Source organism: Theropithecus gelada, chromosome 7a, assembly GCF_003255815.1.
Source record: "Theropithecus gelada isolate Dixy chromosome 7a, Tgel_1.0, whole genome shotgun sequence".
Classification (NCBI taxonomy): Eukaryota; Metazoa; Chordata; class Mammalia; order Primates; family Cercopithecidae; genus Theropithecus; species Theropithecus gelada.
The window spans coordinates 8,973,424-8,999,716 of NC_037674.1; the positions used below are offsets into that span (position 1 = coordinate 8,973,424).

At 44.1% G+C, this 26,293-nt stretch overlaps 1 protein-coding gene across 2 annotated transcripts in view; it reads left to right on the forward strand.

Moving 5' to 3' along the window:
- Positions 1 to 26,293, forward strand: part of RYR3 (ryanodine receptor 3) — a 584,152-nt gene that overhangs the window by 425,277 nt on the left and 132,582 nt on the right. For both annotated transcript variants that reach the window (XM_025390215.1, XM_025390216.1), the window contains exons 44-50: positions 9,993 to 10,173; positions 11,327 to 11,438; positions 13,307 to 13,427; positions 15,774 to 15,943; positions 18,380 to 18,600; positions 23,739 to 23,829; positions 25,947 to 26,087. In XM_025390215.1, coding sequence (XP_025246000.1) covers positions 9,993 to 10,173; positions 11,327 to 11,438; positions 13,307 to 13,427; positions 15,774 to 15,943; positions 18,380 to 18,600; positions 23,739 to 23,829; positions 25,947 to 26,087 — 1,037 coding nt within the window. The remainder of the gene's footprint in view (positions 1 to 9,992; positions 10,174 to 11,326; positions 11,439 to 13,306; positions 13,428 to 15,773; positions 15,944 to 18,379; positions 18,601 to 23,738; positions 23,830 to 25,946; positions 26,088 to 26,293) is intronic.

Here is a 26,293-nt window from a genome sequence, read left to right on the forward strand (position 1 = left end):
TTTAAGGTTAAGATTGTTATGTGTGAACTTGATCCTGCCATTATGATATTAACTGGTTATTTTGCTCGTTAGTTGATGCAGTTTCTTCCTAGCCTCGATGGTCTTTACATTTTGGCATGTTTTTGCAATGGCTGGTACCGGTTGTTCCTTTCCATGTTGAGTGCTTCCTTCAGGGTCTCTTGTAAGGCAGGCCTGGTGGTGACAAAATCTCTAAGCATTTGCTTATCTGTAAAGGATTTTATTTCTCCTTCACTTATGAAACTTAGTTTGGCTGGATATGAAATTCTGGGTTTAAAATTCTTTTCTTTAAGAATGTTGAATATTGGCCCCCACTCTCTTCTGGCTTGTAGAGTTTCTGCCAAGAGATCTGCTGTTAGTCTGATGGGCTTCCCTTTGTGGGTAACCCGACCTTTCTCTCTGGCTGCCCTTAAGATTTTTTCCTTCATTTCAACTTTGGTGAATCTGGCAATTATGTGTCTTGGAGTTGCTCTTCTCGAGGAGTATCTTTGTGGCGTTCTCTGTATTTCCTGGATTTGAATGTTGGCCTGCCCTACTAGGTTGGGGAAGTTCTCCTGGATGATATCCTGAAGAGTGTTTTCCAACTTGGTTCCATTTTCCCCCTCACTTTCAGGCACCCCAATCAGACGGAGATTTGGTCTTTTTACATAATCCCATACTTCTTGCAGGCTTTGTTCATTTCTTTTTCTTCTTTTTTCTTTTGGTTTCTCTTCTCGCTTCATTTCATTCATTTGATCCTCAATTGCTGATACTCTTTCTTCCAGTTGATCGAGTTGGTTACTGAAGCTTGTGCATTTGTCACGTATTTCTCGTGTCATGGTTTTCATCTCTTTCATTTCGTTTATGACCTTCTCTGCATTAATTACTCTAGCTGTCAATTCTTGCACTTTTTTTTCAAGATTTTTAGTTTCTTTGCGCTGGGTACGTAATTCCTCCTTTAGCTCTGAGAAATTTGATGGACTGAAGCCTTCTTCTCTCATCTCGTCAAAGTCATTCTCCGTCCAGCTTTGATCCGTTGCTGGCGATGAGCTGCGCTCCTTTGCCGGGGGAGATGTGCTCTTATTTTTTGAATTTCCAGCTTTTCTGCCCTGCTTTTTCCCCATCTTTGTGGTTTTATCTGCCTCTGGTCTTTGATGATGGTGATGTACTGATGGGGTTTTGGTGTAGGTGTCCTTCCTGTTTGATAGTTTTCCTTCTAACAGTCAGGACCCTCAGCTGTAGGTCTGTTGGAGATTGCTTGAGGTCCACTCCAGACCCTGTTTGCCTGGGTATCAGCAGCAGAGGCTGCAGAAGATAGAATATTTCTGAACAGCGAGTGTACCTGTCTGATTCTTGCTTTGGAAGCTTCCTCTCAGGGGTGTACTCCACCCTGTGAGGTGTGGGGTGTCAGACTGCCCCTAGTGGGGGATGTCTCCCAGTTAGGCTACTCAGGGGTCAGGGACCCACTTGAGCAGGCAGTCTGTCCCTTCTCAGATCTCAACCTCCGTGTTGGGAGATCCACTGCTCTCTTCAAAGCTGTCAGACAGAGTCGTTTGCGTCTGCAGAGGTTTCTGCTGCTTTTTTGTTGTTGTTGTTGTTGTTGTTGTTGTGTAGCTGTGCCCTGTCCCCAGAGGTGGAGTCTACAGAGACAGGCAGGTTTCCTTGAGCTGCTGTGAGCTCCACCCAGTTCCAGCTTCCCAGCAGCTTTGTTTACCTACTTAAGCCTCAGCAATGGCGGGCGCCCCTCCCCCAGCCTCGCTGCTGCCTTGCCGGTAGATCACAGACTGCTGTGCTAGCAATGAGGGAGGCTCCGTGGGCATGGGACCCTCCCGGCCAGGTGTGGGATATGATCTCCTGGTGTGCCTGTTTGCTTAAAGCGCAATATTGGGGTGGGAGTTACCCGATTTTCCAGGTGTTGTGTGTCTCAGTTCCCCTGGCTAGGAAAAGGGATTCCCTTCCCCCTTGCACTTCCCAGGTGAGGCGATGCCTCGCCCTGCTTCAGCTCTCGCTGGTCGGGCTGCAGCAGCTGACCAGCACCGATCGTCCGGCACTCCCCAGTGAGATGAACCCAGTACCTCAGTTGAAAATGCAGAAATCACTGGTCTTCTGTGTCGCTCGCGCTGGGAGTTGGAGACTGGAGCTGTTCCTATTCGGCCATCTTGCTCCGCCCTCAAGGCCACTTTTCTTAATACTGTTTAATGTGGTTTGGATGTTGTCTCCTCTAAATCTCATGTTGAATTGTCATCCCTAATGTTGGAGGTGGAGCCTGGTGGGAGGTGTTTGGATCACGGGGGCAGATGCCTCTTGGCTTGGTGCTGTCCTCACACTAGTGAGTTCTCATAAGCTCTGGTTGCTTAAGTGTGTGGTACCTTCCTCCCACTCTTTCTTTCCTTCTCTGTATGTGAGACATCTGCTCCCCCTTCACCTTCTGCCATGAGTAAAAGCTTCCCGAGGCCTCACCAGAAACCAAGCGGTTGCTGGCACCATGTTTCCTGTATAGCCTGCAGAAACAGTGAGCCAATTAAACCTCTTTTCTTTTTCTTTTTTTTTTCTTTTGAGATGGAGTCTCACTCTGTCGCCTAGGCTGGAGTGCAGTGGTATGATCTCAGCTCACTGGAAGCTCCGCCTCCCGGGTTCACGCCATTCTCCTGCCTCAGCCTCCCGAGTAGCTGGGACTGCAGGCGCCCGCCACCATGCCCAGCTAATGTTTTGCATTTTTAGTGGAGACGGGATTTCACCATGTTAACCAGGATGGTCTCGATCTCCTGACCTCATGATCCACCCACCTCAGTCTCCCAAAGTGCTAGAATTAAAGGCATAAGCCACCACGCCCAGCCTAAACCTCTTTTCTTTATAAATTACTCAGTCTCAGGTATTTCTTTACGGCAATGCAAGAATGGCCGAACACACTGTTGCATTAGGGATTAAGTTTCAACATAAGTTTTGGAGGGGGCACCATCATTCAAGCCATAGTATAAAGCTTGTACAATCTTGCATATACCCCACCTTCTTCATTCTCCCACTGGACTTCCTGGAATCTTTACACCTGAGAAAAGGAAAGGAAATCTATCAGATAGGTAAAGGGCTTATAGTGACAGAGGCAAGGAAATGTGCCTCCATCTGTAAAAATTCAAAGTGAAACAGCATCAAAGTCCAGAAATAAGTAGATAGTCAAAACACTACCAGTAATAGAAAATAAATTTCTCAAATAAAGAAGCCAATGGCAAGCCTAGGCCAAGAGCACCAAAATGAGGAAAGTTGGCTGAGGTGAAAGGATGTCAACTACATTCTTTTCACCCTGAGTGAATTTCTCAGCAGCTTGCCTGCAGGCCCCTGGTGGGATTCCAGCAGTAGTGGTAACTGAGTATCTTGGCAGTGGACTCAAAAGTCCAGAGCCTTGTCAATTTAAAAAACATAATTAAAAAAAAGTCCAGAGGCCGGGCGCGGTGGCTCAAGCCTGTAATCCCAGCACTTTGGGAGGCCGAGACGGGCGGATCACGAGGTCAGGAGATCGAGACCATCCTGGTTAATATGGTGAAACCCCGTCTCTACTAAAAAGTACAAAAAACTAGCCGGGCGAGGTGGCAGGCGCCTGTAGTCCCAGCTACTCGGGAGGCTGAGGCAGGAGAATGGCGTGAACCCGGGAGGCGGAGCTTGTAGTGAGCTGAGATCCGGCCACTGCACTCCAGCCTGGGCGACAGAGCGAAACTCCGTCTCAAAAAAAAAAAAAAAAAAAAAAAAAAAAAAAAAAGTCCAGAACCTACTTAATATATGTATGTGGGTCTCATCAACCATTTCATGGATAAGAGTAGTAAACGAAGCCTGATACTTCAATAAAACTATGGAATTAAGCTGAATGAAACAAAAACAAATCAGCTTCATCAACATTATTCACACAATGGCAGTATTATGACCCTTGTGCTCATCAGAGGCTGATTTTCATCATCTTGTTGAGAATGCCCGTATTTTGTCAGAGCACACCTCAATTCTGACGCCAGGTTTCTATTGCATTCAAGTTTTATTTGGCATATTTCATGAAAAAGCCACATAGACCCAAACTCTAGACACGTGGGCAAAATTTTAGCACAATTCTGTGATTAAATACTGGTCTTCAGAATATCTGGGCCACTACTGTGCCATCCACCCTGGCATGATTTCATGCAGTCCCTTGGCTTTGAATTCCATGTATACACGGACGATCCCCAAATCTTAAAATGATCTTAAAGCTGAGTATGTAATTACCACCCAAAACCTGTTCTTCCGTGAGGATTCTCCATCTCCTTAACTAGCTCCACCAACTTTTCAGATACTCAGACTAAGTCTAGAGAGCATCCTTAAATCAGCTTTTTTCCTTGTTCCCACATTCAGTCCATCAGCAAGTTCTGTTAATTCGGCATCTAAAAGATACCGGAAATCTATCTTCTCTCCATCTCCACTGGCCACTTTCTACTCCAAGTTGTTATTATCTTATACCTGGGCCACTCTAAGTTGCATAGGAACTGAATTCCCTCCTTCTGCTCTCTTATATCAGCCCGTATCTGCTACATAATAACTTCATAATCTCAAAGGCATAAAATAATAAACATTTATTTCTTACATATCTGCAAGGTGGTAGGAAAGCTCTGCTGCAGGTCCACAGGTCTGCTGGGGTGGTTCTGTTCCACTAGTCTCATTCCGGGGTTCAGGCTTGACTGTCCTGGTCACTACTTGTCTGCTGTCTCTAGATCAGTTACTAGCATGTAGTGTGGACTCAATGGATAGTTGAATTCATTAGTAAATGGGCAAACAATTCCTGGTTTGCTCTCTGTGCTATCACAGTGGTTGATAGACACATATCCAGTTAATCCCTTCCCAGGCTGGAAGGCCCTAAAAAGAAGATGGTATGTCCTTACTATCTGGACATACCATACTTAGTTCATACAAGTTGCCTGGCACCCTATCAAAGATGGCATTTAGCAAAAAGAGGTGTTGGATCCTGGCCATTATCCTGCCCCTCCGATTCTCTAAATTAATTAAATGAGTGTGAGTACATTCATTCATGCTGGAGCCCTGTGTTCTCTCTTACTGAGGTGGGACTTGATTATGTTTCTTTAGGACTAATTGAAATCTGAGGTAGTAGATGATGCAGGCTCTTGTAAACAGAGGCTGATAATTGCGTGGGATAATGCAACAATGGATAGCCACCTTTGGTTTTCCATCCAGTCATTTCAAGTCTCTACCTTGAGTCTCAGTGAAGTCTATTGACTTATATTCTTTGAATGCCTGTGATATGCCAGATGTTAGCAAGACCCTTGAGCACACAGTGTTAGGTAATTCAGACACAGGGTCCTGTTCTTATGGCATGTACAGTCTCACGGGGAAAGCAGGCACAAAGGAAGAAGACAGGGTATTTGAGAGGAACAGGTCCTCTGGGGTTCCATGTTTAAGCTCCTCCTGAAGGATGAAATGGAGTTACGTAAGTTGAGGGTTTACACCAAAAGAATGGGAAGAACAGTGTTCCAGACAATGGAACTTTAAAACAGAAACTAGAATTAGAACAGAGAGAGTGAGAAAAGTGATGGGCTGAAGATTAAATAATTGTATCCCTGCTAACTGTCCCTGTGGTGAGTGTGAGTGTTTTACCAGGGTAAAACGGGGAGACTCATTTCCATTTCCATCCAACTGTTCAGGAGTATCGAAAAGAAAATAGTAACATGAAGACAGTGTTGAAGCCTTTGAAGAAAGGCACTGTGAATATTCATGCTGTTATTAAGCTCATTATTCATATTAGAACTCCAGCAAAAAGCATTGTTGCAAGCCCTTAGGCAAAACTAGTTTACCTCAAGTCTCTCTCTTCCCTCTTGAAAAATGCCCTCCAGGTCAGTATCTAGCTCTACCACGCTGGATTTGGTTAGCAGTCAAGCTTGCTGAGCTACAGGTAATTGGGAAGAGACTGTCTCTCCTTCCTAATCATGCCATCCTCTCTGCCTTGGGAAGCCTTTGGAAATTCTTTGCGTTGGTCCCATGTCTAATTAGCAGCAATGGTTACACTTCAGCTCCTTCCTCTTAGGGTGTGCTCTACATTCTCCGCAGATGTCCATAATTCAGTAATCAAGGGCTGGCTTCCTGGGTCACTTGCAGAACAGACCCAATTAGTTCAGTTCTGAAGGCCTGAGACTCGAATAAAATAAGGCTAATTGGGCAAATGAATTTCAATCGAAAGCTCAATGTAGAACTCAGTCTGATTTTTCAACTTCTGCATATTGTGGTTTTAAATCCCACCAACTTCATGCCAATCACTATGGGGAAAGCTAAGTTGAATTCAACGTGCTGGTAAAATCGGTGACTGACCAGCAAGCATTTCCACCAGGTAACTGAAAGAATCTAAGTATAGTATTTAAATAAGCTTGATTAACAGAGTTAGGTTTTTTCCCTCCATTTTTTATATTTAAAATTTCAGTGTTTTAGCTTTATTATTCTTGTAGTGAGAAATTACAACTGAGAGGGCTGATGTATGTGCTACCTGATAAGTATTGGAGGCCAAAACCATTCGAAAGTAGTGAACTGTGAGATACATCTATATCTGAAACCATTGGCTTTTAACAATGTAGATTCTCCTGGTACTTTTCTGTAAGTGTCCCTCCTGTGAGTAGACTATATTAGGTATAAATGGTAGGCCCAACTGCTAGGAGAGCATGGGCATAGCACTCAGCACCATACCCTTCTCTGAGGTCTCTACAAACTGTACAGTGTCTCTCAACCTCTCCTTGGTTTCTCTTTTTCCAGAATATGTTGATTCTTTCCACCATCCCGTTATTATGATAATTTTACCCTTTTAGTATCTCCTGAGAATTTTCTTCACATGGATTCTTTAGCAAAAACCGATTGTTTTTTGATGTGTGATACATTGGATAGAGCTCGAAGACAAAGTTCTTTACAAAAATTTTAGACTCTTGAAGGATCGAGCTGTAAAACCATGAATGGAAGCTGGTTAACTGTTTAAATTCAGTTTAATAAAATTTTTTCTGGATGGAGCTACACAATTCTAAAACTTAGAGTGGTACATGCTAACAATCTTGGATTTGGCCCACAGTACAAAAGCTTGAGTGATAAAAGAGGATGTCAGCAAGCCAAGCTCTAGGACAGGACTACACCTGTGGTCTGAGGTAGACTCTTCAGGGCTGTGAGACACATTCGCTATGTTCAAGATTGAGTTTAGTTGAAAGGTGAGCCTGAGTTAATTTCAAGCATTCAGACAGCAAGCTCAGCTGCCACCCCACCCCATCCCCATTCCTCTGAGCATAATGGGAGAAATCTCTGCATCTGAGTTAGACTAACAGAGTCACTCTAAAACCAGATGGAGCATGCATAGCTGAACAGGGGAAAGACCCAGTGAGATTGTGCAGTGTGCGTACTCACACAGTGATGAGCTAAAAAGCTGGAACAAGAAGTTAGATTTTTCTGGGTTCTCATTCAAATGCTCTGCCAGGGTGTGGTGGCTCATGCCTGTAATCCCAGCACTTTGGGAGGCCAAGGCAGGAGGATTGCTTGAGTCCAGGAGTTTGAGACCAGCCTGGGCAACATGGTGAAACCCTGTTTTTACAAAAAAATACAACAACAACAACAACAACAGCAATTAGCCAGTTGTGGTAGCATGTGCCTGTAGTCTCAGCTACCCAAGAGGCTCAGATGGGAGGATCATTTGAACCCTAGAGGGTGAGGCTGCACGGAGCTGAGATCATGCCACTGCACTCCAGCCTGGGTGACAGAGCCAGACCCTGTCTTTTAAAAAAAAAATGCTTTACTCCCAACACTTCTAAGTTGATTTATAAAATGTTTTATTAAATAGAACTTAAACTGCTAAGATGGTTTCAAAATGTGTCTATACATTCTTTGATACTCTTCCCTCCAAAATACAGAGCCTAATTCTCCCTTTACATGTGAGCTGGACTTAGTGACTCACTTCTCATGAATAGGATATAACAGAGTGACAGTAAGTGACCAGGTTGTTAAAGGCAGCTTGGCTTCTGCTCTACTGTCCTTCTGGATAATTTGCTCTGCGGGAAGCCAGCTGCCACATGATGAGAACACTCAAGCAGCCCTATGGAGAGGTCAACATGATAAGAGACTGAGGCCTCCACCCAACACCCAGTGTGCAACTGAGGCCTCCACGCAACATCCAGTATGCAACTGAGGCCTCTTGCCAACAGCTGTGTGAGTGAACGTGGAAGCTGATGCTCCAGTCCCAGACAGGCTTTCAGAAGACGGCAGCTGCCACCTCATGGGAGGTTGCAAGGCAGGACCACCTAGCTTAGCCACTTCAAAATCCCTGGCCTATACAAATATTGCGAGATAACATTTATTGTTCTAGCCTGCCAATATTTGAGGTCATATTTTGCACAAGAATAAATAATACAACAGCGTATCACATTGTAACCTCTGTTATCTCTCAGTTCTCCAAGAAATACCCTATGATTCTGTAGAAAAGTTTTTCTTCAAGCTTGCAATACATAACATCAGCAAGTCTTGCCTTTGAGTACTGGGTTCAGGGATAAATTCTCAGACACAAATGAGGTGCCTCTTATGATTCTGTAGAGAAGTATTTCTTTAGGCTTTAGCTAACACGACATGAAAAAAGTCTCGCCCTTGAGTCTTGGCTCAGAGATGAATTCTCAGATATAAATTAGGATTTCATCTGAGACAGAGGTATGTTTTTTTATTGAGAATAAAATATTTGACAAAGGGCTAATATCCAGAATCGACAAAGAACTTAAACAAATTTACAAGAAAAAATCAACCCCATCAAAAAGTGGGTGAAGGATATGAACAGACACTTCTCAAAGAAGACATTTATGCAGCCAACAGACACATGAGCAAACTATCACAAGGACAGAAAACCAAACACTGCATGTTCTCACTCATAGGTGGGAATTAACAATGAGAACACTTGGACACAGGATGGGGAACATCACACACCGGGGTCTGTCGTGGGGTGGGGGGCTGGGGAAGGGATAGCATTAGGAGAAATACCTAATGTAAAGGATGAGTTGATGGGTGCAGCACACCAACATGGCACAGACATACATATGTAACAAACCTATACATTGTGCACATGTACCCTAGAACTTAAAGTATAATTTAAAAAAAAAAAAAGAATGGCTATCCTTAATCACTTTATCAGGAAATAAGGCACTATCTTCGTTGTCTGGTTCATCCAAAAACAAATGCCACAGAATACAATTCTCCAACCTCTGCCTTCCCAGAGAGCGAGTTTAGGAATAACCAATAAAACTTGACCAAGCAGATTCTTCATCTGGATACATGATTCCAAAAATGACCTGAAGTCTATCCATACAAACCTGGCTGTCCTAGGGTAAGTATTAGACTCTGTGAGAGTATGATACAGAATCAGTAACAGAATCAGAAGCTGATATGTCACTTCCCCAAACGTTAATTGAAGCACACCAACTGAGTAACCATCTTACTTCCTTTCAAGGAAGGAAGCAGATTCGCATATGCCCTCGCTGAGGTAATAAAGGTGTAAAGTTCTTCTGTTCGCTAAGTCACTTGTGAATGAATCAGTATTCCAGGGTAGACTCAGTAGTTTATTAACTGCCCTCTGAGGACCTAAATATATGGAAATAATCTCTACAGTACAAACTCCTGAGCTGAAGAGTAAAAACCTGTTCTGTAATGGTTGATCCTAATACTTTAAATAAACAGATCCTGACCCAATTTATCAAAGCCACCTTTTTCTCCATCAGTGTCAACTCCTAATCTTAAGAGTAGATGAGGCTGGTTCGAGTGCAGTGAGTGGGGTCTAGAACTAACTGACCACAATCAGTTACAGATGCCTTAGTTCCTTCTCCACTCCCACTGCCCACTGGACTGACCTAAACCAAAAAAAGAGTAGGTGATAAGCTGAACAAAATACTGTTCTCCCAGCCTCATCAACTAGAAATCAATTCTGGGGTTGTCCTTTCCATTGAGAAGGAAACAGTGCCTTTCTCCCTTAGGTGAGAGTGTGGAAGAAAATGCCAGCGTTGTGGTCAAGCTGCTCATCAGACGCCCAGAGTGCTTCGGCCCGGCCCTGCGGGGCGAGGGGGGAAACGGACTGTTGGCGGCCATGCAGGGTGCCATTAAGATCTCTGAGAACCCCGCGCTTGACCTCCCCTCTCAAGGATACAAAAGAGAAGTGTAAGTGAAAGGATTGCCTTCCGGCACGGATAAAATTGGTGAGCTCTCAGATATTGTTGGTATATGGATGATTTAGAAGGTAATAGAGAAAGCACATGTTCTTCGCAGTTACAGCTAAAACATGTATACTTCATCAAGCCCAGTGTTGTCTTGACTCTCCTAGTAAGCCTAGTGATCAGCATCACCTTCACCCCTTCCATTTTCTCTACTCTGCTCAGCGCAGCTGGAAATCACAAAGTGGGCAAACTCTTAGCCTCCCTGTAGCATCACCATGGGGTAGGAGGCAAAGGCCTGGGCCAAGGTTCTACTCCTTGTCTAACTTCAGCATATTTCCTTCAGTATTTTGTCCCACAGTGTCTCATCCCATACCTCATTTGTAAAACCAGATCGTGCCTCCACTTCTTCTTCTGAAAGCATGAGAACTAATTAAGAAAGTGTTTTTTTATTGAGAATAAAATATTTGACAAAGAATATTTTCAAAAAGAAAAAGCAAGTTGCAGAATGTGGAAAGTCACAGCACTATAATGTTATTTAAATGTTAAGGATATAGTTGGTAGATTATCTGATTGTCTTACTTTCCCTTTATCAAGTCTCATGATCATGTCCCTTTCTTCATCACAGCCTTTAGATTAGACCCTGGAATCTAGAGATTGGGTATAACCCAGCAGAAACTCTTTAGACGGTTGGCTTTTTTCTTTGTCATCAGACCTGGGAGAGCTGGAAAGGACCCTACACATAGGCTTTCCCCACTTCCTCAAGCAACATGAGAAAAAAACTGAGGCCCAAGGTCATATAGCTTATTAGCAACAGAGCCAGGACAGGGACGGAGCCCTCCTGACTCCTGGTCCAGGGTGCTTTCCCTGGATCTTCCCCTCACGGGGAGGAAAAGGGATTGAAAAGTTGGTAGGAGTTATGGTCTGATGATCAGCTCATGTCGGTACTCATGCCTTAAGATTCATGGGATCCTGGGAATGTCATAGACAAATATTTGGGTTCCTCGAGCTTAATGAATGAAGCCACTTTGTGGACTTCTAGAGGAAGATGAGGTTCCAAGGGAAAGGAGAGCAGTGCTTCCATATCAAGCAACTTGTGTCTCCCAGCATGGCAGTGCCTGCCAGCCTTCCTCACACCTCCCCTCTGTTGGTTCTCTCAGCAGCACGGAGGCCGATGAAGAGGAAGAAGAAATCGTGCATATGGGCAATGCAATTATGTCATTTTATTCTGCCCTTATAGATCTACTGGGCCGCTGTGCTCCTGAAATGCACGTAAGTGATAGAGCTTCCAGAGAACAGCTTTGAGAAACTTGCGCCAAGAACACTATAGATTTCCTGAACCTCATTTCTTCCTCTGTCTCTGGCATTTGCTAACATGCCTTTTTCTAGGTCCCTTTTAGCTCATTTCAAAAGTAGTTTCCACCTCTGGTACCTGACTCTGCTGCTTTCTAGGGAGGGACTCCAGGGCAGATCCCTGTCTTGTGTGATTTCTCTGTGGTACTAGTTGAGCATGTCCCCTGCACAGTTTGTTTCAAAAGCCTCCCAGAATCGTGTTTTGACATGCCTCAATTTGGTCAAAATGGGAGCAACTTGATTCTGGATCATGGCCACAGGACCCTCAACGTGGAAGATCCCGTCCCTGACGACTGTGGCGTTAGGCTCCAGGAAGGCAGACTTCCTGTGGTTGGTGTTTGATTTTCTCCCCCAGAGGTAGAGCTTTGCAGACATCACAAAAGGGTGGTTCTGTTCTATGAGATGTCTTCTCAGACTTCTAGTTTTGAACTAAAAAGTACGTTCTTTTCCTTTCTTTTTTCACCTCTGCTGAGGGCTGAAAGAAGAAGCCTTATTTCATATAAGGTCTGACATCATAAGAGAGGAAATAGCTGCTTTTCATATGAAAAGCAACTCTAAATCTTGATAAGGGAGGCTGATCTGAATTCCTAGAATTCCAATTCCTGCTATGATAAAGGAGCCTTACCCACGTAGGCCTGTTTTTCCACTTCTGTGCCTTTAAGCAAATGCAAGAAACTTGAAAGGGAGCCCAGAAAACACTAGAGTGTTCTACAGTCTTGGCGGAGGTGGGGAGGGTCAGGAACCCCTGTGTGTTCACACTCTAGCTTTCCTGATCACCTCTCATCACATCAGAAAGCACATTATAGTTTGCTTCTTCTCAAGAAGGCGGCATGGGATAGCTCACCAGAGGCCCATCTGGGTGCCCCATTCTTCCTTCCTTACTGCCTCTCTGCTCCAACACCTTACACACACGCACATACACATACGCATGCATACATCCCTTCTCAGGACCCCTCCTGTGGGTCCTGCCCTGTCAGTGGTGAGGGAAGGATGCCATCATCACCAGCCACCTCTTCTCTACCCTTGGGGATGGAGGTGGCACCAGGGTGGGTGGGCAGGCCTTCTGCTTTCCCTGGTGGCACCAAGCATCGTATCTCAGCATACCATCCAGCCCACCTGGGGGCTGTCTGACCCTGAGCTATGACATTCAGTTCCCAGCTGAACGCCTGCTACACCCAGCCAGAGACTGCATGTGCAGGGGGAAAATGCATGCACACCCTTGTGCGTGCTGGTTGGTTCATCAGTGTCAGGGTGGATCAAGCTATTCATGCCCGGATAACGCCCCTGAGCCCCTCTAGTTCTCTCTGACATTCTCTATACCCTTTTTGCCCACTCGTCATCCCTAGCATTAATCAAACTCTTAGAAATTGAAATTCATAACCCATCTCTACGTTTAACAGAATTCTAGAGTCTGGCATTGTGGCCACACTGTCCACACTTCTGTCATGGCCACCAAGAGCTTCCGACAGTGCAGTCACACTGAGAAGCCACCAGCAGGCCGTGTACTTCTTCCTGGGACCTGATACCACCACCTCATGGCCACTTTAATAACAGCAAAGGAATCTAGCAACCTCTTTAGTCAGTTATTTCCTCAGTAGCACCTCTTCTGGAAAATCAAGAGACCGCTCTCCTCTTTCCCTGTGGCCACAAGTGTCTGTAGCAATTAGGGAAACATGGAATGGACCCCTGCCCTTCAGCCATTTTACTACCAGAGGTTTGGAGGTGGGGTGGAGCAAGGTGTGGGAACCTCACTTATCTCATGTCATTCTCGACCCTATATCTTCCAGCTCATCCAGACGGGAAAGGGGGAGGCCATCCGCATCAGGTCCATACTGCGCTCCCTGGTCCCCACAGAAGACCTGGTTGGGATCATCAGCATCCCCTTGAAACTGCCCTCCCTTAACAAAGGTAAGGGGAGTGACTGCAGGCTGAAGCGGCAGTCTCCCAGCAGCCACTGGCTCGGGGCAGGACTCTGTCCCCAGCACAACGGCCCCCAGGCCATGACTCGCAGGGCAGGCTGCACAGGGCAAGTGTCTTGCTCTTTTCCTGTGATGAGTTTTCTCCTCTAGGCTCTAGCCAGCTGCTCTCGTCTTCTCGAGAAGCAATCTCAAAACAATAAATCAAGTCCTGATTCCTAGCATTTACCCATTTCCACAGTATAAACTTTCTCACCATGGCCAATTCCAAGTCACCAATGTGATGTCACTGAACACAGAGTTGGGAAGAGATGGACATGGCACATCAGATTGTATTCCCGACACACAAATGCAACTGATGCAAAAAAACCTCAAGAGTATAGTTCATAGTGAAATAATTTGGAAGTAATGACTTAGTCTGCTCTCTCGTCTGTGTCAAGACAGTTGTACCGTGTGTCCCACAGGTACAGACAGACCTCGCTGTCCTCCTGTGAGCATGCCAACCCGGTGAGGGAGGCTGACAGAATGGGACAAGCGAAAGCTCTCCCCACGGCCTCCCTTCTCCTTCTCCCCTAGCTTGTGTAGGCAGTGGGGGCACAGACAGACGGGTCCCCACACAGCCTCTCCAGCCACAGTCACACGCCTCATGGCTGAGGATCATAAACTGTTTTCCCCCAATGCTACCTGTGACATTTGACATCAGTCAGTCTTACCTTTGCAAAACTTACACTCTCCCTGAAGTGTTGTTTCTCTGAGTCACCCCACCCATTATCCAGGCTCATGGAGGAATTGAAAACGTATGATTCTAACCGCTGTCATGTTTCCCAGACTGATATTCCACAGAAGGTTTCTGTGGGAGATACTAATAGGTGTACATATTAATAAGGGGCCTGGAGTCAAATAAGTGCAGGAAATGCTGTGGAATACATCACATGGTATAAGCACAGTAAAACGATAACGTCTCTGAGAAAACTTAAGATAAAGCAAATTAGATGTTGAACTCAGTGTTTCCCAAACACAAAACACTAACTAATATCCCACCACACCAGGCATGTGTGAGAGGAAGTCCGCCTCAGCCATTCAGGCCCAGCTCCGCCTGGTACACGGGGCGGGAGAGGCCGCAGCCTGCAGTCTGGAAGGCCCCTTCTCTCTGGCTCTGCAGCCTGACGCTGATGCCTGGGCAGGACGAGGGTCCGGGGTGGCTCAGACTTCATCTTTGTGCCTCTCAGGGTTCCTTATGAAGCCCACAGCTTTCCAGTACAGTGTTTAAATATGCCGTGGCTATAGCGTGCTCATTTGGGGGTCTCTTTCCTAGTTTTTAGTGTAAACAAAACGGGAAGAGGAAGATTGTTTTCTGTCCTCACTCGAAATCCTGTCTTTACTCTCCAGCTCAAGCAGTTTTTATTTTCTTCATAGTATTTCCCCACTTCACCTTCGAACCCCTTGATTAAGATTAGAATTCTTGGATGACCTGATCTACATTTCACCTAAATCAGACGATTATTTCCAAATACTGCAACAAGATATCCTCGAAGTTTGTTCAATTTATGATGTAATAACTACAGACATGACATATTAAACTTAATCTGCCTTCATTAATGTTTTCTCCCTCACTTACTTATGTTTCAAATCAACAAAGCAATAAATCAAGGCCTGATCCTAGCATTTGCCCATTTCTGTAGCGTAAGCATTCTCACCATGGCCGATTTCAAGCTGCCAATGTAATGTCACTGAACACAGAGTTGGGAAGAGAATGGACATGGCACACCATTAGATGGTATTTCCAACACGCAAATACGATTGATGCAGAAAACCTCGAGAGTATAGTTCACAGTGAAATAATTAGGAAGTAAGGAGTTCTAGTATTTGTTACCTTTTTAAAATATCTACTTAATTGTAAATTCTAATTTTTAATAATGAGCATTTTAACAACCGGCTGGAATTTTAAACTGGCTTTTCAACGAAGTATAAGCTGCCCTCAGCACAGCACTGTACACGTTGAGTATTCCTTATCCTAAATGCTTGGGACTAGAAGTGCGTTGGATTTTTTTTGGATTTTGGAATATTTGCACTGTACTTACCAGTTGCATATCTCAAATCTGAAAATCCACAATCCTCTGAGAAGGATCTCCACTGAGCATAATGTTGGTGCCCAAAAAGTTTCAGATATTGGTACGTTTCAGGTTTCAGATTTTTGGATTGGAGATGCTCAATCTGTATTTTTCCAAACTTCCTGTCGCTTATAAGGAGAACAAGCTGTAGACAGACAAGCTCTTTGTTACCTTTTGAGACTGTGGAGATAGAAAAAGGGAAATTACATTTTGTGTGTGTCTTTCAGATGGGTCGGTCAGTGAGCCGGATATGGCGGCCAACTTCTGCCCTGACCACAAGGCACCCATGGTGCTGTTCTTGGACCGCGTCTATGGCATTAAGGATCAAACTTTTCTGCTCCACTTGCTGGAGGTTGGATTTTTACCTGACCTGAGAGCTTCTGCCTCCCTAGATACAGTAAGTTGCAAAAATAACAAAAATTATTGTTCCCATCACTGCAAAATTAGTAATGTTGGACTTAGAAGCAAATATTTTCTATTTACTCACCAATTACATTTTAATAGCTTACTTTAATGGGTGAGAAAATAGAGGTATCATGAAATGGAAGATGGTAATTTATTGAGCCAGAGACTTAGATGTAGGTAAATTTGACCCCAAATCCAACTCCCTCAATTGCGGTTTTTTTAACCTTGACGGTAAGTTGTAAGGGGTTATCCTGTTTTCCTGTGCATTTTAGAACATTTAGCAACATCCATGGCCTCTACCCGCTATGTATCGGTAGCACCCCAGTTCACCCCGAATCCCTGCCAAAATCAATTTCAGGTATCACCAGATGTCCCCTGGGGGGACAAAAGCACCCCCTGGTGAGACCATGTCTCTATTGCCTTTGAAAAAGGCTGACTGGCAACATTATAGGCTGACATTATTCTTCCTCCTCTCGCTTCATAATTTCATATACTGACCACCAGGATGGATAGGTCTGAAGTGAGGGGTATGACGAAGGTCAGTACATGAGGACAAAGGCAGATATAAGTTTGGAAATCAAGGGTGAGATAGGTAAGGTAGTTCACCATCAACAAACATCAAGAGAGGAGGCCCCTAGAGTTACAAAACTCAGATACAAGATGCCACAAGACAGAACTAAGCAGAAAAAGGTACACCAGGAGTCCTAGGTCCAAGGAGAAAAGACAAACTAGATCAGTGTAAGTCTAAAAATCATCTTGCCAGTTTAGGGTTGTTTTCAGTTAGAAGGTTTCTCAAAGGCTCCACCTAGTGTCCAACAGAGATAGAAATCTGAGCTCTGTGATGGGCTGTCAGCGGCAAATACCTTGACTTGGACGGATTCCACCTGCACGGGTTATCCAGAAATGGAAATACATACGAGCCCCAACCTGAGTGGGAGCTGCATGCCCATGTGTGGTAGGGAGATGATAAATGGTATATATGACAGTATTAGAGTATACGATCCCTAATACTGAATAACCCAGTCTCACCCAACGTTTTGATATAATAAAACAGTGAATAATTCTTTATTCATAATGAATAATTATGAATAATTATTTTTGAATAACTAAAACAGTGCTTCTGCCACTGCTGTTGTTTTGAACTTTTCTATAAATTATTTGATTTTAAAAATAATTTTCTCAACTCATGGGATCTACCCAGGCTTCCTGATCAAATAATTTAATGATAAACAGCAAATGCTATTCTGGTATCTGGTGTTCAATCACGTGTTTGTCCAAACACCATCTACGACAAAAAGGTGTTATATTCAGTTCATTAACACGTAGACATTCATGCATTCTCTTTTGAAAACGTATAATCTACTGAAATCAGAGCTCTGTGCTTTCTCATTTTAACTCTGTATATTAAAGTGATAAATGTGGAAGATTAGCTGTTTCTCCCAGCGTGATTACTGAAGTTTCTAGGAGACAAACTTGATAATTGAGATAATTTATAGAAACCATGAGAAATGTATATCATTCAAAGGAAATGGTTTTTCAAATCGTAAGTTACGCAAAGTGTGTTACAGCTAGAATGACTGCAGTAATCACAGGAAATGCTACTGTTTCATCTCTGTGGATCTCCAGGTTTCTTTTGAAGTTCTACAACTTTCAAAGATGGTGGCAAAGTGTACTTTGGTTATTTAGTGTCACTAAATGGGTTTTCCTTGTATTCAACTCGTCCATCTAAATGTACATAAAAGAACATCGTGAGCAAGAGTTATGTTAGAGTTGTGTAGAAGGACCCGACTTTCTGTTCCTTTTCCACGTTGCCCATGCAGAGTTAGGTTCCCTTTAGTGGGGTCTACTCTCATGTCAGTATTGATTGTGAATTGCTCACAGTGCTCACCAATTAACTGAAAGGAGTCAGAGTTCCACTTTCTCTTTCACAAAACTGGTGAATTTGAGAAACTGCTTGACCTATAACCATTCACTAATCTTACAGTTGTAAGATAACAGTGTGTGAGTCCCTGGTAGGTGAGAAAAGAGCGAAAACCAGAATAATAATGTAGTATCCTGGCAACTAGACTTTGCAAGCATCAAAATGTTGGGTTAGACTGGTCATCAGCTGATTTTAATGAGTTCAAAATTATTTTGAAGGGAACAGATATTTATAGGATCATTTGGGGAGACTTAGAGCCAGCTAGCCTTTGTTACTATTTTTTTCTGATTTTTTTTTGTTTGTTTTCTTTTAACTTGATTTTTTTTTTCATTGAAAATGCAAAAAGAAAAATAGAACTGCTAATAAGGTAGAAAGTTGTTCACTGCCTTGCTGTGCAATGTGGACCTGTATAAGCTCCCACAGCTTGCTACATGGGACCTCAGTGCAGAGCCAGCTTTGCCCTGTCCCTCAGGGTGATTAACCTGTGTCTCAATCTTCTTTCCCTAGGTTTCCCTGAGCACCACAGAGGCTGCGCTTGCACTAAATAGGTATATATGTTCTGCTGTGCTCCCGCTCCTCACAAGATGTGCCCCTCTCTTTGCCGGAACAGACCACTGCACCTCTCTGATTGATTCCACACTGCAGACGATATACAGGCTTTCCAAGGGACGTTCCCTCACCAAAGCACAAAGGGACACTATAGAAGAATGTCTGCTTGCCATTTGCAAGTAAGTACACATCCTGTGCTATGACCCCTGTGTATGCATCCAGGTCAACTGCAATTTACTTTGTAATCTAAAAACTGGTGGCCTAGGCTAAGGAAGCTTCCAGGCCTTTGTCATACACCAGCCCTCCCCCAGACATCTCGTAGGATGTGCTCGGCTCCCCTATTTGCCACAGGCAAAATCTTTCCCTTTGGGGAAGGGAGAGGGCGCAGCTCAGGCTTTACCCACTACGGTTGATGGACCAGAAAACTGTTTCAAGCCTAAAGTGTTGAGATTAAGCGCTGTCTTCATTCTCAAGATAGAGCCAGAAGCAGATGTGTCTGCCCTTTACATGAGCACATCTTACGTGGAAGCCAGACTCTGAGTGTGAATAAAAGCGACCTCCCTCTAGGCCTCCCAAGACCAGCAGCAAATCAAAGAAAAAAACCTCCAGTCACCATAGGGAGTTAAAGGCAGTAATTTTTACAACTGCAGATGGGCATCAGAGCCAGCTGAGGACAAAAGGTAAAGTCACCCCAAGAGCCTTGGGTCCTCAGGAATCTAAGCCAAGTCTTGTAGAATCCAAGGAAGACATCCCTTTCAACAGCAGGTCTTAGCAGCACAGGCCAACAGTATGATCTGCCATTTTTCAGCCAGTGTTTTGCCTTCTCAGCTGCATATCAGAAATACCTGCTGAGTTACGGAATAAATATCCCAGTGCCCAGGCCACATCCCAGCCCAAAAAGTCAAAACTGTTAGGGATGAGACCCAAGATTCCAGCTTTTGAAGCCTCCCGGGTGTTTCCAATACGTGGTCAAGATTAGAAACCACTGCCGTAGGTCGCTCCGGAGAGAGGATCAACAGGTTTCCCCCATTAGGGGCCAGCTGAGTATGGTCTTGATTTCTTGTTGAATGAGTTCTTTTCTAATCACAGAAGAAATTACTATGCACTGGGGAGCTAGGGCTACCTAGAAAAAAAACTCCTCAGTCCCCACATTGATGTGAGTAGAACATCACACCAAAAGGTAATCTCAGCAGTGAGAAAGTACTACACACATATCAGAACGGCCAAAATCCAGAACACTGACACCACCAAAGGCTGGCAAGGATGTGGAACAACAGGAACTCTCCATTGCTGGTGGGAGTGAAAATGGTACAGTCACTTTGGAAGGCAGTTTGTCAGTTTCTTACAAAACCAAACATACTCTTACCACGTGATTCAACTGTCTTACTCCTTGGTTTTTACCCAAGTGAGTTGAAAACTATGTCCACACACAAACCTGTATGCAGATGCTTGTAGCAGCTTTATTCGTAATTGCCAAAACTTGGGAGCAATCAAGATGTTTTCGAGTGGGCGAATGGATAAATAAACTGGTACATCAGACCATGGACTATATTATTCAGTGCTAAAAAGAAATGAGCTATCAAGCAATGAAAATACATAGAGGATCCTTAAACCGATATTACTAAGTGCAAGAAGCTCATCCGAAAAGGCCACGTGCTGTATGATTCCAACTATATGGCTTTCTGGAAAAGGCAAAGCTAAGGAAACACTGAAAAGATCAGTGGTGTCAGGGGTAGGGGGAGGGAGAGATGAACGGGCTGAGCACAGAGAATTTTTAGAGCAGTGGAAAAACAGTATAATGATGGATGTGTGTCATTAAATACTTGTCCAAACCGATAGAATGTACAACAGCAAGAGTGAACCGTAATGTAAATTATGGAATTTGGGTGATAACGATGTTTCAGTATAAGTTTATCAGTTGTCACAAATGCGCCACTGGTGGGGGATAATGATAATGGGGAAAGCTACGCCTCTATGGGGCCAGAGATAGATGAGAACTCTCAGTACCCTTCGCTCAATTTTGCTGTGAACCTAAAACTGCTCTGAAAAAGCCTGTTACAAAAAAGTTTTAAAATGTTTTAAAAAGGATAATCTCTGGCTTATATTTCAAATATAACAATGATCACTATGTTTAAAATACTTTTTAAAATTAACCTATATCTGCTGTCTTTGTATCGTCTAAGGCCTACAGGCTTTAAGTGCTTTATGGGACAGGCTCTGTCATTGCATAGTATTATTTTCTTGGGGTGGGGAGTAAAGGCTGGTTGATGGGAAGGACACCTCGACCCAGGCCCCAAAAGAGTTTTCTCCCAGAGATCTCCTTCCAAAACCAGTCCCGATATTATGATACTGCTTCATTCAACACAAGATTTTTATGATAACTGGCAGACAGTTAAGCTAATTAGAATATTTTTGATCTTTCAAGAGAGACAAATTTCAGTGGACACACCAATTAACCTCGAGGAATTAATAAGGTACCTAGGTTTTGCACTTTGCCACTTCAAAAGGAAGATTAATGCCCCATTATTAGTTTTTACGAGCCTCTATTTTCTTTTTTCTTTTTTTTTTTTTTTTTTTTTTTGAGACGGAGTCTCGCTCTGTCACCCAGGCTGGAGTGCAGTGGCCGGATCTCTGCTCACTGCAAGCTCCGCCTCCCGGGTTTACGCCATTCTCCTGGCTCAGCCTCCCGAGTAGCTGGGACTACAGGCGCTCGCCACCTCGCCCGGCTAGTTTTTTGTACTTTTTAGTCTTTAGAGACGGGGTTTCACCGTGTTAGCCAGGATGGTCTCGATCTCTTGACCTTGTGATCCGCCCGTCTCGGCCTCCCAAAGTGCTAGGATTACAGGCTTGAGCCACCGCGCCCGGCCGAGCCTCTATTTTCTTAATGGTAGAAAATAGAATAAATAATGAGTTTACACCAAAAGAAATCCTTTCTATCGGCTTTCATTTGTAATTGGCTAGTAATGCATTAAGAGCAACTGTAGATCTTGTCCTCGCTTTCGCTAGAACTGAGCTCTGGGTATATTTTAGCCAACCAAGGAGTCCTGCCTCCCAACATAAGCTGTTTCCTAATAACAAAGTCACATTGGTGAGACTGATTTGAGCTGCAAATACTTTTAAAAAATGAGACTTGGGAGAAATTAGATTTTTTTTTTTTTTTTTTTTTTTGTGAGATGGAGTCTTCCTCTGTCGCCCAGGCTGGAGTGCAGTGGCGCAATCTCGGCTCACTGCAAGTTCCACCTTCCAGGTTCACGCCATTCTCCTGCCTCAACCTCCCGAGTAGCTGGGACTACAGGTACCCGCCACCACGCCCGGCTAATTTTTTGTATTTTTTTTTTTTTTTTTTTTTTGAGACAGAGTCTCGCTCTGCCCCCCAGGCTGGAGTGCAGTGGCCAGATCTCAGCTCACTGCAAGCTCCGCCTCCCAGGTTCACACCATTCTCCTGCCTCAGCCTCCCGAGTTGCTGGGACTACAGGCGCCCGCCACCTCGGCCGGTTAGTTTTTTTGTATTTTTTTTTTTTTGGTAGAGACGGTGTTTCACCGTGTTAGCCAGGATGGTCTCGATCTCCTGACCTCGTGATCCACCCGCCTCGGCCTCCCAAAGTGCTGGGATTACAGGCTTGAGCCACCGCGCCCGGCCAATTTTTTGTATTTTTAGTAGAGACGGGGTTTCACCATGTTAGCCAGGATGGTCTCGATCTCCTGACCTCATGGTCCGCCCATCTCGGCCTCCCCAAGTGCTGGGATTACAGGCGTGAGCCACCACGCCCGGCTTTGTTTTTTTTTTTAGATGGAGTTTTTGCTCTTGTTGCCCAGGCTGGAATGCAGTGGCATGATCTCAGCTCAGCACAACCTCTGCCTCCCAGGTTCAAGTGACTCTCCTGCTTCAGCTTCCTGAGTAGCTGGGATTACAGGCCCGCCACCAGGCCCAGCTAATTTTTTGTATGTTTAGTAGAAACAGGGTTTCACCATATTAGCCAGGCTGATCTCGAACTCCTGACCTCAGGGGATCCACCCACCTTGGCCTCCCAAAGTGCTGAGATTACAGGCGCGAGCCACCGCACCCGGCCAAGAAATTAGAATTTTACATCAAACAAAAAGTAGAGCTCACAGCCCTATTACTGTACTTTTAGAACTTTTCTTCTTGATCACTTGAGCTCCAGATGTAGCAGGCAAACTGATACTTAACTAGGTTTATTCATTGTTTATTTTAATAAGTCAGGAATTCGCAGAATTACAGATTTATTGCACTCTTTGCTTGTATTCAAGTTAGTGAATCTTAGGTGATAATTGCTGATTAACTGGATAATAATGTGAAACACTGAGTAATTTTTGCATTCTAACAGATTCTGAGACAAGGCTACTTACTCACTGTATATTTTCACCCCTGTGCTTTTTATCACAACGCCAGCTCCAGAAACAGTTGTGAAACAGATGACTTTTGTTCTCCATCTGCGTACATTCTTCTTACTGTAGATGCTCCAAGGATTTCTTCCCTGGCATCCCAACATTCCACAAAGGAGTGTTAGCTTTACCTCCATAGCTCCTTAGGCAATAGTGGCAAAAATCCAGGGATTCATGAGCTGAACTTATATATCAAATTGTGTTTGTGTGTGTACACCTTTCTCTGGAGAAAACCATAGGTTCCACTAGGTGTTTTCAAAGTTTGGCAATGTAAAAAAGCAAAATCCTTGTTGCTTACCTCTCCTTTCTCTACCTCAAAATTTATTTGTGCCATGAACTCTGTAATTTGATAGATTATTCTTTAAATAGTTACTGTATTTGCCTATTAATGGAGTTGTTTTGAGAACAAAGCCTTACCCCAAACAAATGATTCCAGTAGTGAGAATTTCATGGACCAGATCCTAAGGCACAGGGCTTTAAAGTTCTCTTCAAATCACACCAGTAGGTGGCCTCAGAGTCCACCTGTGGAGCTGCTCAACTCCAGTTTCTCCCTCTGCAGAGTTCAGGGGGCCTTAGAGATGACTAGAACCTGAGCTGCACCTTCTTTCTGTTCTATTCTTTGCACATAATCAGTGATTATATTTTGAGTATGCATATATCCTAGCACATTTTGTCACATAGCAACTAGAGTTCCACCTTGGGTATCCCAATTCGTTAGCACTCTTTTTCTGAATTTTAACTATACTGTTTTCAAGTGTTTTATCATGTATTCTTGTTTATCCGAGATCTTGTGTATTAGGAGCTGTTTTCTTGGCTGTAATATGCTTATTGTTGAGCGTTTCTTTCATTCCTCCTTTATTGTTTTTCTTACGTTTTCATTTTATTTTTCTATGTTTCTTATTTCCTACTGCAGTCACTTGAGGCCTTCCATGTTACAGCAGCTCCTGCGACGCCTCGTTTTTGATGTGCCCCAACTCAATGAATACTGCAAAATGCCTCTCAAGGTAAACGTCACTATTGTTACAGAAATACAGTCTACTGCACAGGAAACTTGCCTGGTCATATGTGATGTCTTCGCAATTTGGAGGAAAAATACATGCTAAATGGGTTTGACTCCCTGAAGTTGATGGTTCACTAACAAGATACATCCCACAAAACCACGTCCTTTCTTGAATGTCGAGGTTGAAGAAAATTGCTCCAATTTTCTTTAACTGCTTTCCACTGACTGGTTGATATTTAGCCGCAGTTAGTACGGGGACTTAGATTTCGTGCTTTCCCGCTGTAATTAGGTTTTCAGAATGTGTTCATCTCAAAAGCTTTCAAGGCCCTGTGGTTTTTCATTAAATTGATTTAAATGTCCCGTTTCTATTCCATACTGTTTTGTGCTTTTCTTGTTTGTAAGAAATCTTTGTTTTCTACTTTTTTTTTTTTTTTTTTTTAAATGAGTCAGAGTCTTGCTCTGTCACCCAGGCTGAGGTGAAGTGGCGTGATCTCGGCTTACTGCAACCTCCACCTCCCAGGTTCAAGCAATTCTCCTGCCTCAGCCTCCTGAGTAGCTGGGACTACAGGCACATGCTACCATGCCCAGCTAATTTTTGTTTGTTTGTTTGTTTGTTTGTTTGTTTTTAGTAGAGACAGGGTTTCACCATGTTGGCCAGGCTGGTCTCGAACTCCTGACCTCAAGTGATCCACCTGCCTCAACCTCCCAAAATGCTGGGATTACAGGCATGAGCCACCGTGCCTGGCTCGCTTTCTTAATAAAAAGACCACAGACCCCTCTCTTTTGTTATTTTTTTTTTTTGAGACAGGGTCTCACTCTTTTACCCACACTTGGCACAGCCATGGCTTATTGCAGCCTTGAGCTCCCGAGTTCAAGCAAACCTCCCTCCTCAGTCCCCCAAAGTGCTGGGATTACAGCAGGTGTGAACCGCCATGCCTGGCCTTCCCTTTTTTTGTTGTCTTGTTTCTGGTTTTCTCATAAATTACAAATATTTTATCACTGGCGGCATCTGGGCCTGGTGGGAGGGCACCAGAATCAGCCATCCACCCTTGCAGATAGTGTTTTTACCTTTTATCTCTGAGGCACCTGCCATATTCGCATATGCAAAAGTGTTAGCAACAGCTAGCCACACCTGAAAATCCTACCTAATGATTTTAACAGCACTTTTCTTTATCGTCCAAGCAAGCATTTCAGGCAGCATTTTACTGGGCTACCCAGAATTCCCAGAGAGCTTTAATTGAATCCCCTGTCTCCATCCAAGGCAGAAAACAGTTTGTATGTTCTCAGAGATTCCACAGTCCTCTAAGGGCTAATTCTTCTCTCTAGCAGCCACAGTTTTAATCTCAAAAAAAAGAAAATATTTTAACCGAAAACCATAGTGCGCACAGCTTCATTTGGTGTTGCTTCCTCTGCAAGCCTTTGCTGCCAGCTGGATACTGGCTTTGAAGAGGCATTATTGATATCACTCAATAAGCTCACTTTTTACCTCTTATATCAGTGGGATTTTTCTTGGAGGACGTGGATCACACCTGCTGGGATGGAAACATTACCGGTAACTTCTGCCCTCTACTGGCAAGATGTGAAACTGCTGTAAAATCACTGGGGTGTAAGAGAGGGGAGAGGGAGGGAGGGGGCACGGGGAGTGGGGGCAAGGAAACAATGGGTAATTGAGGAGAAAATCTTCAGACCCACAACTTGCAGCCCACCATCCTCTCCCCATATCAGCATTCCCCCAAGATCTCCCAGAATTACAAGCAAAGGTCCCAGAAGAAATTCTTTCCACCCCTGACTGGCTAGAACAGCACACGGTGACTACTTTCAGAAGGTAGCACTCTCTCGTTTGAACTAGAAATGGCTCCTCTCCATTTTCCAGTAACTGCTAGGGGCACATTAGGAGGCACAAGAATTAATCAGGCAGATCCGCTCAGGCTCAAGCTCATTAGGCAGAGAGCAGACTGTTCCCAGCGGTGTTTGAAGGGCCTCTTTGTCGACAGCCCAGCTGTTTCACATGTTTCATTCTCATGATCTCTGCTTGCTATTTTATTCTCTCCTGCATGTTTTTGATGCCCATGGACTTTCGCTACCCCACCCCGCTGGTCTCTCCTGTTCTGAACCTCCCAGCTTCTGACGAATCACTATGAACAGTGCTGGAAATATTACTGCCTGCCTTCAGGATGGGGGAGCTATGGGCTAGCTGTGGAAGAAGAGCTGCACCTAACGGAGAAGCTTTTCTGGGGGATTTTTGACTCTCTCTCCCATAAGGTAATGACAGTACTTTCTGAGCAAAAAGAGAGCATCTCAGTGCCCCAGCACCTACAGATAATAACAGCCATCATCTATTTAGCGTTCTATTTGCCAGGACCTGTGCTAAGTACTTTACAAGCATATTACGCTAATTCTTGCCCCTCTCTCTGAAATGGAAACTCTTAAAATCCTTATTTTACAGGTGAAGCAAAGCCTCGGAGTAG